General features: G+C 41.3%; 1 protein-coding gene across 12 annotated transcripts in view; it reads left to right on the top strand.

Moving 5' to 3' along the window:
• nrxn2a (neurexin 2a) overlaps positions 1 to 12,299 on the top strand; it is a 432,106-nt gene that overhangs the window by 183,962 nt on the left and 235,845 nt on the right. For all 12 annotated transcript variants that reach the window (XM_051877575.1, XM_051877573.1, XM_051877574.1 and 9 more), the window contains 2 exons: positions 2,204 to 2,585; positions 11,573 to 11,763. In XM_051877575.1, the coding sequence (XP_051733535.1) occupies positions 2,204 to 2,585; positions 11,573 to 11,763 (573 nt within the window). The remainder of the gene's footprint in view (positions 1 to 2,203; positions 2,586 to 11,572; positions 11,764 to 12,299) is intronic.

Raw genomic sequence — 12,299 nt, 5'->3', positions numbered from 1 at the left:
ATTTTTATTCTGTTTTTAATGAAATGCACCCCTGGTGATCATAAGAAACTTCTTTCATAAACATTAAAAAATCTCACCGACCCCAAACTTTTGAACAGTGTATATATCAGTGGTTCTCAAACTTTTTTCCCAGTGGGCTGCACTATGGTCCAAGTGCAAGTCTCACGGGCCGCATATAATTTACATATGACGTCACCAATGCAGACCAATCAGATTTAATGTTATGGTATTAGCAGATATTATTATTATTATACTTACTGACATTAGCTTTACAGTAATAATCAGATAATAATGCTCAATGAACATACACAAACTGTATACAATCACTTTAAGCAGCTATTTAACTCTGTATGACTGTAAACTCTCTTCAACAGCATCGTAACAGTCACCAAACAATCACACAAACGCCTTAAGCAAATGTTATTCAGCTGTCTTTACAAACAACATTGAGCGCATTGTTATTACAATCTCTGACGATATCGTGCATTCTGTCATGTCTCAATCCCTGGCGCAGCATCGGATCCGCAAGCGCGCGGCCAAGTTGGCCTCGTTCCAGCCGCAGGTGCGCTGATGCGTTTTTTTTTTTTATTGATTTAAAATACAAGTACATCAAACAAACACATTGAATTCACAATTCAGTCTTTTGAAATTGTAGGTTTTGCATATGCCAAGTACTTTACTACAGAGCAAACAAAGGCTGCCCATCTCGCTCATAACTGATTCTTCCATTTTACTTACCTTCGCTGCTGATGCTACGACTCTTCTTGTTTGCATGTGTTCCTTCATTGTATGCTCCACATTTCGTTTTTCTCTTCTAATAACAAATTTGACCATTTTGATCCCTAAATTTACAAAAATAATGGCTACTGTTGGAATTCTGCCAAAGCTGTGTAATTGCGTCAGCACATATAGGTCTGCGCAGGTCTGAAAATAATAAATGCTCACCAAAATGATTTTATATGACAAATAAAACATTATATCTCAAATTTATGTTTGTGTAATCCATTTTAATTTAAATTTAAAAACAAAAATAAATTGTAAAACTATAATTTATTTTTTAATTGTGGTCGGCATATTGAATTCATGGTGGGCCGCGGGTTGAGAACCACTGGTATATATGATACACAATGCACATTATGTGCAATTTTAGTCTGAAAATAATCTTTTAAAGTGCACATAAACATTCTTACTATATCCTAAGCAGGTGTGATTCATTAAAGTGACTGGTTAAAAGCTATCTCAGACATTTTGACAATCGTTCTTTTTCTGTAGCGTAGCACTGGGTAGCCCTGCCTACTATGAAACTATGAAATCTAATTGGTCTGAAATCTTGCACCTCATAGTTGAATTCGGTCCCACTTTATATTAGGTGGCCTTAACTACTATGTACTTACGTCTAAAAATAAGTACAATGTACTTATTGTGTTCATATTGTATTGGAAAACACTTTTGTTGCTATTGAGGTGGGATACGGGTAAGGTTAGGGAAAGGTTTGGTGGTATGGGTAGGTTTAAGGGTGGGTTAAGGTGTAAGGGATGGGTTAATAGTGTAATTATAAATGTACTTACAGAAATTAATTACAGATGTAATTACATGCAGGTATTTTAAAAATATAAGTACAATGTAAAAACATGTATGTACACAATAAGTGCATTGTATCAAATGATTCTTTTAAATGTAAGTACATAGTAGTTAAGGCCACCTAATATAAAGTGGGACCTTAAATTCTAATGTTTCTAATTTGTGTATAAATCATTTAGACTGCTTTTGTGAACCAAATCATACAAATCATGATAAAGTGTGACTAGTTTGTTCACATATTGCTACCCATTTCATGAACAATTCAATATTTCAATCAATAATGACTTAAATTTCAGTACGTTCCTTATAGAAAGTTATCTTCACAGGTTTTTACATTCAGTATACATAGACTTGCTTGACACTTAAAACATTGTACCTAGTTAGGGCAGCATGTTTTATTTATGTATTTGTCATTGTGGTGACAACTGAAAGATTATATATAGAATAGTTTTTCAGGTTAAGATTCATCTTGCACATTGCAAGTTCAGCGTTACAGCACATCCAACTCTGAATTGAACATCAAAAGCTGTACTTGCCTTGGGATGGGCTCAGGCAGCACGCCATTCCCTCATATCATCAGTTCCCAGACCTGACTAATCGAGCGTGTTTGGTTCCGCCACAGGCCAGATGAGCGGAGCACACACGCAGCTGGAGTTCCACCACATAGAGACGGGCATCATGACTGAGCGGCGCTTTATCTCAGTCATGCCTTCCAACTTCATCGGCCACCTGCAGGGCCTCTCTTTCAATGGCATGCCGTACCTAGACCAGTGCAAGAATGGTGACATCTCCTACTGCGAGCTCAATGCTCGCTTCGGCATGCGCCGCATCGTGGCCGATCCGGTCAGCTTTCGGAATCGAGCCAGTTATGTGGCGCTGTCCACCCTGCAGGCTTACGCCTCCATGCACCTCTTCTTCCAGTTCAAGACCACCAGCCCAGATGGTCTGATGCTGTTTAACTCTGGAGACGGCAGTGACTTTATCGTGATTGAGCTTGTGAAGGGGTGAGTTGGTGGAAAAAAAAAGAAAAAAAAGTTGTGGTTATAATTCTGCACCAAAGTTTGAATGACTTACCCTACGTTTTTAAAGACCCTATTAAAATAAAGTTATAATTTTGTGGTTTTTAGTTAATTGTCAAAACTCCCTTTTAGTAGATATACACATTTAGAATTTGTTATTTTGTAGTAATTATATACTATTATACTATTTATTCATATTTTCTAATAGCTTTTGTTTTAATATTTTAATATTTAATTTTAATTTTAGTTTGTTTTATTCTTTTTGTTAGCTTTATATCAATTTTAGCTTTAGTAATCTCAGTTCTTAAGATTATTTTGTTTCAGTTAGTTGCCAAGGCAACATTTCTAAGTTTTGTTTTATATATATATTTTTTTTAATTTTATCTAATATTTATATTTTATTTTATTTCAGCTTCATTTTATTTAATGAAAACGGTTTTTAATTTTAGTTAACAATAACAACACTGATGTACACTAGGAAAATGTACCAAAAATATTGATGACTCATCTTGCACTACACAGATATTTATCCAATCAAATGTGCTCTAGAGTGAAAAAGCCCCTCCTCCTGCATTAAAAAAAGAAATATTCTGCCCAACCATTCTGTTTCAATAAGAATTGTGCTTAGAAAAGAAAATTATGAACATCAATTGATTTCCTGGGGACTTTAAATAGCAAAACTGTAGGACACAGCATTTGACTCCACCCTCTGCTGCTTCAAACCAATCAGAGTAAAAGCTTATTGAATAAAATCTGTTCATTATTAAAGGCTTTATGGCTTAGTCAGAGAAGTGCATCACTATTGGCCATGCTCGTATTGCTAAAAAAAACAAAAAAAAACAGCATTACGCATTAAAATCATATTAATAAAAGCCATTTAATTAAACTATGAAGTTAAGATGGGAACTATAAAGAAGAGATGAGAATAGAAGATTTCTTAACACTACTGCACAACTGAGGAACTAGAAATTTCAGAAATAGGCAGGGTATTATGAAATGATGATAACGCTGAGAACTACCTGATAGAGAATAGAGAGAGAGATGAAATTAGAATGCAATATAAAGTTAAGCCTTAGAAGAGTTATACGTGATGAAAAGCCCGAGGCCTGAGAGACGGCGAGAAAGAGACCTTAGCTGAAAGCAGAGTTTCCTGAACTATTCTACAGCACTATAGTAAAGGAAATTATATTATTCTCTGAGTTGTGAGCTTGCAGTCTCATTTGAATGTGATGGAAAAAACAAACAAAAAAACTCTGTATTGTGAAATAATGCTAAGACAACACTTCTTCATATTGTGTGATTTTTGTTGGCTGTGCTCAAGAACATACAGCATGACTAGTGTAGTCCAAATCAGGAACAAATGACTCTTAGAAGTTGGCTTGTTTAATAATCTCCCCACAAAAAAAAAAAAAAAAAAAAATCACAGGCTTTGTTCCAAAAACTAGTGAGTCACTTTTGAAGGCATCATAGGTGCTCAGAAGCTAAGTTTTTGTGTGTGCTATGTATTTTTATTAGTGTGTGCTGTTAGTCAAACTCTGTTGAAACTTAGTTGAGTTTCCAGTGCGAAGTGTTTAAGTGAGCATGCTGCCTTAGAACGCAAAAGTCTATGTAGGCAATATGCAGCGAGATGGTTCAGTAGGTTTTGGAACAGAGCTTGAATCTGTCTTATGAATCCTTCACTGAATCTGACTCACTTACTGAACCACTGCACTCAAAATGTCTTGAACTTATACAGTACTGAATATGTTGTTCATATGACAATGTGCAGTTATAGACATTTACATACACAGTTATAGACAATCAGCTTTTTGTAATAAATATTTGGTAACACTGTAGTTTAGGATACAATTCTCATTATTAACTAACTGCGTATTTGCATGCATATTACTAGGATATTGGGTGTTTATTAGTACTTATAAATCACATATTAATCGTTTATTCTGCATGACCATATTCTACATTCCTCAATCCTACTCAATACCTAAACTTAACAACTACCTTACTAACTATTAATAAACCGTAATTAGGAGTTTGAGGCAAAAATTCTAGTTAATAATTAGTTAATAGTGAGAATTAGACCCTAATCTAAAGTGTGACCAGATATTTGAATATTATTTACAACAATAAAAAAGTCAACATATTAATTCAGTCTTTAAAACATTGCAGTACTGTATGTTACCAAATTAGCATTGTAATTTTTAGTTAATTACAATTATGGATTTGAACCGTTTGGGGAGTGGGTGCGATTCTATAGGAACCACTGAGAGGAAGAAAAAGCCCTTGAGATGGTAAACAGGTCTTTTCAAGTCTTTTCTTATAATCTACCACCCATATGATATTATAAATATGAATACTGAGACATTCCCACTGACAGCTCAAAGTTCATCTTCAGTACATTACACAGATTGTTGGCGATACCATCCTTCAGCATACAAACATCAGTCCCGAGAGAGCTGAAGCTCAAAGGCCTATTCCGACAGAACTAACGCACTGTTGTTTCTGTAGAAGAGTGAGATGCAGATGATATTGCAGAAACTCCCAGAAGACACAGCATATATTCGAGGGATCACATGTAAGCAGCTAGTTTAACACATTGGAATATGAGAGACATCCAGATGAAGTTAAGCCGCCACGCTAAACAGCGCGTTTAAGTTTGCGATTAGTTAAGAGACATTACTTGGATGTGAATCATAGCCGTGGGAGGGTGAGTCAAGTCGCATTATAAGATTCGCACATTTGTCTCCTTGGCATTTAGTTAAAGGTACAAGGAGGAGGAGAATCGTTTGATGAATCACCACAGGATAGAGGCCATATTTAAATTTAAACAAATTCTGCAAGAGTTGCTTTTGGTTATGCGTAAATGCTGATCAGTATCTGCTAGGAATCTGCTCACCGTGAGTTATTCTTTGACGTTTACGCATATGACTCTGAGACAACTGTGTCTGCTTGTCAATCAAGAGCGATTTCAGGGGAATGATTGCGTGGATTGCTATTCTTAGCCTTGGATACTGTAATCGGCTCACGAGAAAAGTGGAAGTCAATTTCAAAAAGATAAAGTAAGCGCCGGTGATCTTGATGAAAAAAGAGCAACTTTTAATCACATGTAATGTAAGTGTTATTTGATTAATGGTATTCTATTTATTGGCAGCTCACTCTGTTCTCAGCCCACATACCAAAGCCGCCACGTGGGAGATCCGCAGTCTCGGATCAGATATTTTTCCCACCAGCCTAGTAAAAGATTTCTCAGTTCAGTCATATTGCTAATGCCAAACATAGCAGGCACAACAACCTGATTTGCTCTATACATTTTATTCCATTGGGCAAAAATGAATAGTGAAAGAGGGGGAAGGTGCCTCAGATGTTTAACTTCCTTAGCTGCAGTGGTCCAGAAAGCCAGTCATTCAGTAAGCAATTAGACAGCAGGTGGCCTTGCCTCTCACCGGAGTCTGCACAAGCATGTGAAATGAGAGAGCGCTAATGAGAGTGTGCTCTCTCTGCAGTATTTTGATGCATGAACTGAGAGCAACTACTAACATTTGCAAAATCTAATGTTTATAGTTGAATAAATATTAGAAATGCACTGTATATCTCCATGGCCTTGTCAGTATCGACCACTTTTCTTTTCTTTTTTTTTTAGCATTGGTTTGAATTAGAGTGCAAAAGTGCCTTTGTTCTGTAAGTATTTTTCACATTTAGACATTTCAGACAATTCAGTTCTAAGCCACATAAACAGTTCAGAGATGAATCACAGTATTATAACTTTCAACTGGAAGCAAAAACGTATTTGAAAAGTGGGGAAAAAAGGTAAGAGACAGTGTTTTATGAGGTATTGAACTACTGCTGCAGTCACTTTTGAGCTCTGTTGCTTAAAGTCCCAATTCTATGATAAAAGATGATTTCTCATAAGGCATATTTCACTGCTCAACAAACCAAAGCTTATGGTAGGTCTTTCTTGAAAGATTTGTAGATTATCCAACCTATGTTCATTGATAAAAATTGCCTGTGGCAACATTTCTGCAAAATATATTGCATTGTTTTTTGCACACTTTTATGTTCAACAGAAAATCGTTAATCTGGCAAAGTTTTATTACATTGGTGTTTGTACAAACTGTGGCAATTTGGAAATTAAATGTCTGTTAGTGGCACTAAGAAAGTTAATGCTCTATTGCCTTTGAAATGAACATAAACCTAACCGAATGTATTAAAAAAAGTAAATGTGAGATGAGATAACCAATTGCTGAAGCAACCATGCCATTGTACCTTGCTTCTACAAGTATTTGAGCTCTTTTATTGTGAATCTGTCACATCTTGCAAAGTGTAGTGTAGGTAAGACACAGATGGAGATGGAGAACAGATGGGACTGAGTGATACTGATGGTTCTGGAGATAAAGGCGCAGCCGCAGCGACGTGTGTCCGAGGTGGAGCCAGAGTTCCAGAGGACTGAGGCACAGCCGGTGTGACTGAGGACCAAGGTGGAGCCAGAGGGAAGGCGGAGCCCGCTAAAGCCGAAGGAGTGGAGGGACAAAGTGCAGGCAGAGTAATATCTGACCCAGGCGGAGCGATGAGGGAGCCCAGTAGAGCCGTGAGGACGATGACCTCTGGTGGAGCCAAGAGAGAGAGGAGCCAACAGGTCGACAGACTGAGGTGGAGCTTATCCACAGCATTGCGTTAGAGGAGAAGATGAGGGGCTGAAGGGAGCTAGCGGAGGCAGGGCTGACAGACTGGCTGAATCATGCAGAGAAGGCGGGAGAGAGAGGCTGGGTGGGGACAGTGAAAAAGACACAAACTTGACACAAGGCGATGAAACAGGCTTTACATGGATCAGCGGCAATGAAGGCACAGAATATTCAGAGCTGGACAGGACCAGCGGTGATGAACGGACATCGCTGCTGGAAAGGAATAGTGGTGAAGAAGGTTCGTGGGTGTGCAGGGTGCGAAGCACTACCTCCGTTTCCCAGTCAATCAGCCATTCCTCTGTATCCAGCTCCACTAATACCCCCTCTAGCACGGATGTTAAAGCTGGCTCACATACCTGGTCAGACTCACTGTGGAGCTCGGGCTCTGGGACAATGGCTGCTCAGTCCTCTCCTCTGATACTGGCTTGTTCATCCAGATGGTGGTCCAGAAGCACCCCCTGTCTAAACCTTGCAGAGGTGCGAGACATCGTCAAAGTTCGTTTTCTCGTTGCTCCCATCTCACAAGGTGGCCTTTTTCGGTGACACAGTCGAGGTTTGTGCCTAGCAATTCTCGGCAGTCCAGTAGCAGGCTGAGGTAATCAAGAGCTTGCCCCGATGTGCTACCAGACCACTCATGGGCTGCCCCTCAGTCTGCTCGTCGCCACTCTCATTCCCCTCTTCACAAGAAAGTGAAGATGGCAGTGTGTGACGCTATGCCTCATCACTCTTGTCCCCTTCAATCGCCAGTGGACAGCAGCGTGCAGTTCGAGAACGCAACCTCTGTCCAACCGTGGAGCCAGGTTAAAGTTGCACCGCACACTCTGACCTCACTTCGGACCGCCCCAGTGCCTCCCGAGTCGGGTCCCTGCCCTCCACCTTGCTGCCCCAGCGCAAGTACATCTGTGGTTCTGTTTGTCCCAATGGTATGGTCTCTGGGAGCCTGCTAGCGTTCCCCAGCCCGTCCCGCTGGCTCATTCGGGGCATCAGACTCGGCTATGCGATCCAGTTCGCCCGGTGCCCCCCAAGTTCAGGGGCATCCAGTTGACCTCCGTGCTGAGCTGTGATGCTCCCGTCTTACGGGCAGAGATCGATGTCCTACTGGTGAAAAATACGATTGATCTGGTCACTCCAGCCGATATGAAAATGGGGTTCTACAGCCCCTACTTCATTGTACCCAAGAAGGCGGTGGGTGAAGGCCAATCTTGACCGTCACTGAGATTGGTTTGCAGCGGTCGACCTGCTCTCTTCGGGCTGTCCCTGTCGCCTTGCATCTTTACGAAGATAACAGAGGCAGCCATTGTTCCACTCAGGACTAGTTGTGCGAACACAGGGACATGGTGCTCAGTCACCTCAGCCCCTTGGGACTTCGGGTCAACTGGGAAAAGAGCAAACTCTCCCCTGTGCAGAGGATCTCTTTTCTCGGTATGGAGTTAAACTCCTTCAACCAAACGGCGCGACTCACAGAGAAGCGCATCCAGTCAGTGTTGAACCGTGTCCGTCACCCTGTACTGTCACCAAACCTTTAGCCCGTGGTCAGACCCTTCATTTCTATGGGCCGGAGTTCCCATAGAACAGTGTCCAGGCATGCTGTGGTATTCACAGTTGCCTCTGCCTCTGGCTGGGAGGGCCACGTGCAATGGGCATGCAGTCTTGGGTCTGAGGACGGGGCCTCAACTGCATTGGCACATCAACTGCCTCAAATTGCTAGCAGTACATCTTATGCTGAGCCACCTCACAGGGCCACTACATGGCAAGCACGTACTGGTCCGTATGAACAACACTCCGACCATTTGCATACATCAACTGCCAGCGTGGTCTACACTCCCATCGCATGTTGCAACTCGCCCACCATCTCCTCCTCTGGAGTCAGAAGCATCTGAGGTTGCTTCATGACATTCAAATCCCTGGCATTCTCTATAGTGCAGCCAACAAGCGCTAACGACAGTCTGCACTTCCGGGAGAGTGGCGACTCCATCCCAGGTGATCCAGCTGATATGGGACCTCTTCGGTGCCACACAGGTAGACCTGTTGCCTCTCCAGACTTGACCCATTGCCAGTTGTTTTACTCCCTTACCAAGGGGACCCCGGTATGGATGCACTGACACACAGCTGACCCCAGGGCCTACGCAAGTATGCATTCCCCCAGTGAGCCTTCTTGCACAGGCACTGTGCAAAGTCAGGGAAGACAAGGAGCAGGTCTTGTTAGTTGTGCTGTACTGGCCCAACCGGACCTGGTTCCCAGAACTCACGCTCCTCACGACAGCCCCTCCCTGGCCCATTCCTCTGAGGAAGGACCTGCTTTTTCAGAGATGGGGCACCCTATGGCACCCAGACAAACTCCATGTCTAGTCCATGGACAGGACGCGGAGGTTCTAGGTGACCTACCCTAAGCAGTGGTAGACACCATCACTTCCGCTAGAGCCCCCTCTATGAGGCACCTCTATGCATTGAAGTGGAACCTGTTCATTGATTGGTGTTCTTCCCACGAGGAAGACCACCGTAGATGTCTGGTCAGAGTTGTACTTTCCTTCCTGCAAGAGGGGTTGGAGCGAAGGCTGTCTCCCTCCACCCTGAAAGTGTATGTTGCAGCACATCACGATGCAGTTGATGGTAAGTCTCTTGGAAAGCATGACCTGATCATCAGGTTCCTCAGAGGTGCGAGAAGATTGAATCCTCCTTGTCCTACCTCGATACCCTCTTGGGACTTATCTCTGGTGCTCACGGCACTGCAGAGACCTCATTTAAACCTCCACAGTCAGTTGAGTTAAAAATTCTGTCATTAAAAACAGTACTCCTGACTGCATTGGCTTCCATCCAGAGTCACACTGACGGGTCTTGCAGAACAGCAGTGACTGACCTTTTCTGCTTAGAGCCCTGACTTTCCACTCCAACAGTTGGCTTCTCAAGCAGAGCGCTGGAAGGGCCAGCGACAGTGGCGTGTTGATAGATATCCCCAATTCATTTACTGTACCTCTGCTGTACGGCCGAGTCACTAGCTTCGCTCCTCAGTGGAAAAGCAAATATGCGATGCACCTGCTGCTCATTATATACTCGCGCTGCAGGGCAGAGCAGCTGGATGCAATTATCGCATGCCAATGTGCATTGGCTCGTTTTAGTTACACTCGAAGTAGATTGGTCTCTCAAAGCGATCTCCAATTCTTCGGTCAGTTCCGACGTGTGTCTCCATTCCCTCCTTCAGGGAACGAGAGTTACATATGTAACCGAGACGTTTTCTGTTGTGATCAGTTCTTCTGCCACGTCTTGCAAGGTGTGGTGTAGATAAGGATCAGGATGAAGAAGATAAATGCAATAGACTTTATTAACATAAGATTTACCATAACCAAACTAAGCTTGCATGTTAACGAGAACCGACCATGGAAAACTGAAACTTTGGCATATAAATACTAAGAGTAAACAAAGATGATTGGACGTACACAGATGGAGCAAACAAGGGAACTAATGAGTAACCATGGTAACAAACAAAAGGCTAATGAGTAACCAAGGAGACTAATAAGAGCACAGGCAAACAGCAACTAAGCAGACATATAAATCAGTTGTGTTGCTGTTTTGGTGCCACTAGTAATTTAAGCTGCAAAAATGTAGGTAAAGAGACATTTTTCCAAAGAGCCTATGCTGTTATTATTGCTAAAGATCAGATTCTCTATGAAGAAAATTAATGCTGTTTTTACTTCCAGAACATTTTGCGCCCTATTGGCTGATAACTGACATGGTAGCGATATATTGTCCTCAACTAATATTGGCATACTAATTATCAGCCAAAGCGTATTCATCACTGACAAATGTGTGTATAAATTCTAAATATATATAAAAAATGAAAGTAAATATGTGAATTGAAATCTACACATAAGCAATTTCAAAGCAATAAATAATGTCTAAATATGATATATGGAGCCACAGTGTATTGCATTTTGATGCTGCTTTCACATGCTCTCAGAATTATCGTAAATGCGAGTTTCCTAGGTAAAAATTGCACATGAATGCCCTCCCATTTAGAAACTTAAATGTTATGAGCTCGTAATCACGACTTCATAAGTGTGAATTATCAATTTTCCAATAGCATGTGAAGGCAGCATAAGGGACACTTTGCTGAAGACTGTAAACTGTTTACTGTGGCTGCACACCGAGCATCTGACAGGGTGGAAGTCTGTCTGTGCCAGTATTTCAAGCCTTATTACAGATATTGATTTGGAAGCAGAAAGGCAGTATTGTCATCCTAAAGAGGGTTGCCTGATTCCACTGGGCTGTGTGATTGACAGGGGAACTGATGTATTGCAGGTACATCCATTATGTTTTTGACTTGGGCAATGGGCCGTCGCTCATGAAGGGCAACTCCGACAAGCCGCTCAATGACAACCAGTGGCACAATGTGATGGTGTCCCGCGATGACAGCAACGTGCACACGCTCAAGATCGACTCCCGCACGGTCACGCAGCACTCCAATGGAGCCCGCAACCTGGACCTCAAAGGTATTTCCTCTATATATCCACAGTTTTCACAATCCTTTACCGTGTACCTTAGTAAGTCAATGCATATTCATATTTGAGATGCCTTGAATCTTTTTTTATTTTTCACTTAAAATTTAAAAAAAAAAATTGGTTATGTCGGCTGAGTGATATGCACACAGGCATGTAATAATATGACTTAAATGGGTAGTTGAGCCAAAAATGAATATTCTGTTATCATTTTTTCATTCATATGTCACTACAAACCTGTATGAGTGTTTTATGTCCATAAAATGAAAGTCAATGGAAACCAACTGTAACAATGTGGTTACTAGCATTCTTCAAAATATCTTCTTTTGTATTCCACAGGAAAAAGTTTACATGTACATTTGGAACGACAAGAAAAAACAGGAAAAAGTTTACATATACATTTGGAACAACATGAGTGTGGGACTGACATTTCATTTTTGGGTGAACTATCCCTTTGTGAACTGCCTATTTGTACTTTACAGCCTCATTTTTGTTAGCAATGCCCTAACAACCAGTCAGAACATCAAATA

Source organism: Ctenopharyngodon idella, chromosome 21 (assembly GCF_019924925.1).
Source record: "Ctenopharyngodon idella isolate HZGC_01 chromosome 21, HZGC01, whole genome shotgun sequence".
NCBI classification, from domain to species: domain Eukaryota; kingdom Metazoa; phylum Chordata; class Actinopteri; order Cypriniformes; family Xenocyprididae; genus Ctenopharyngodon; species Ctenopharyngodon idella.
The sequence above is the reverse complement of the archived record's forward strand: the minus strand, read 5'-3'. Positions and strand labels throughout refer to the sequence as shown.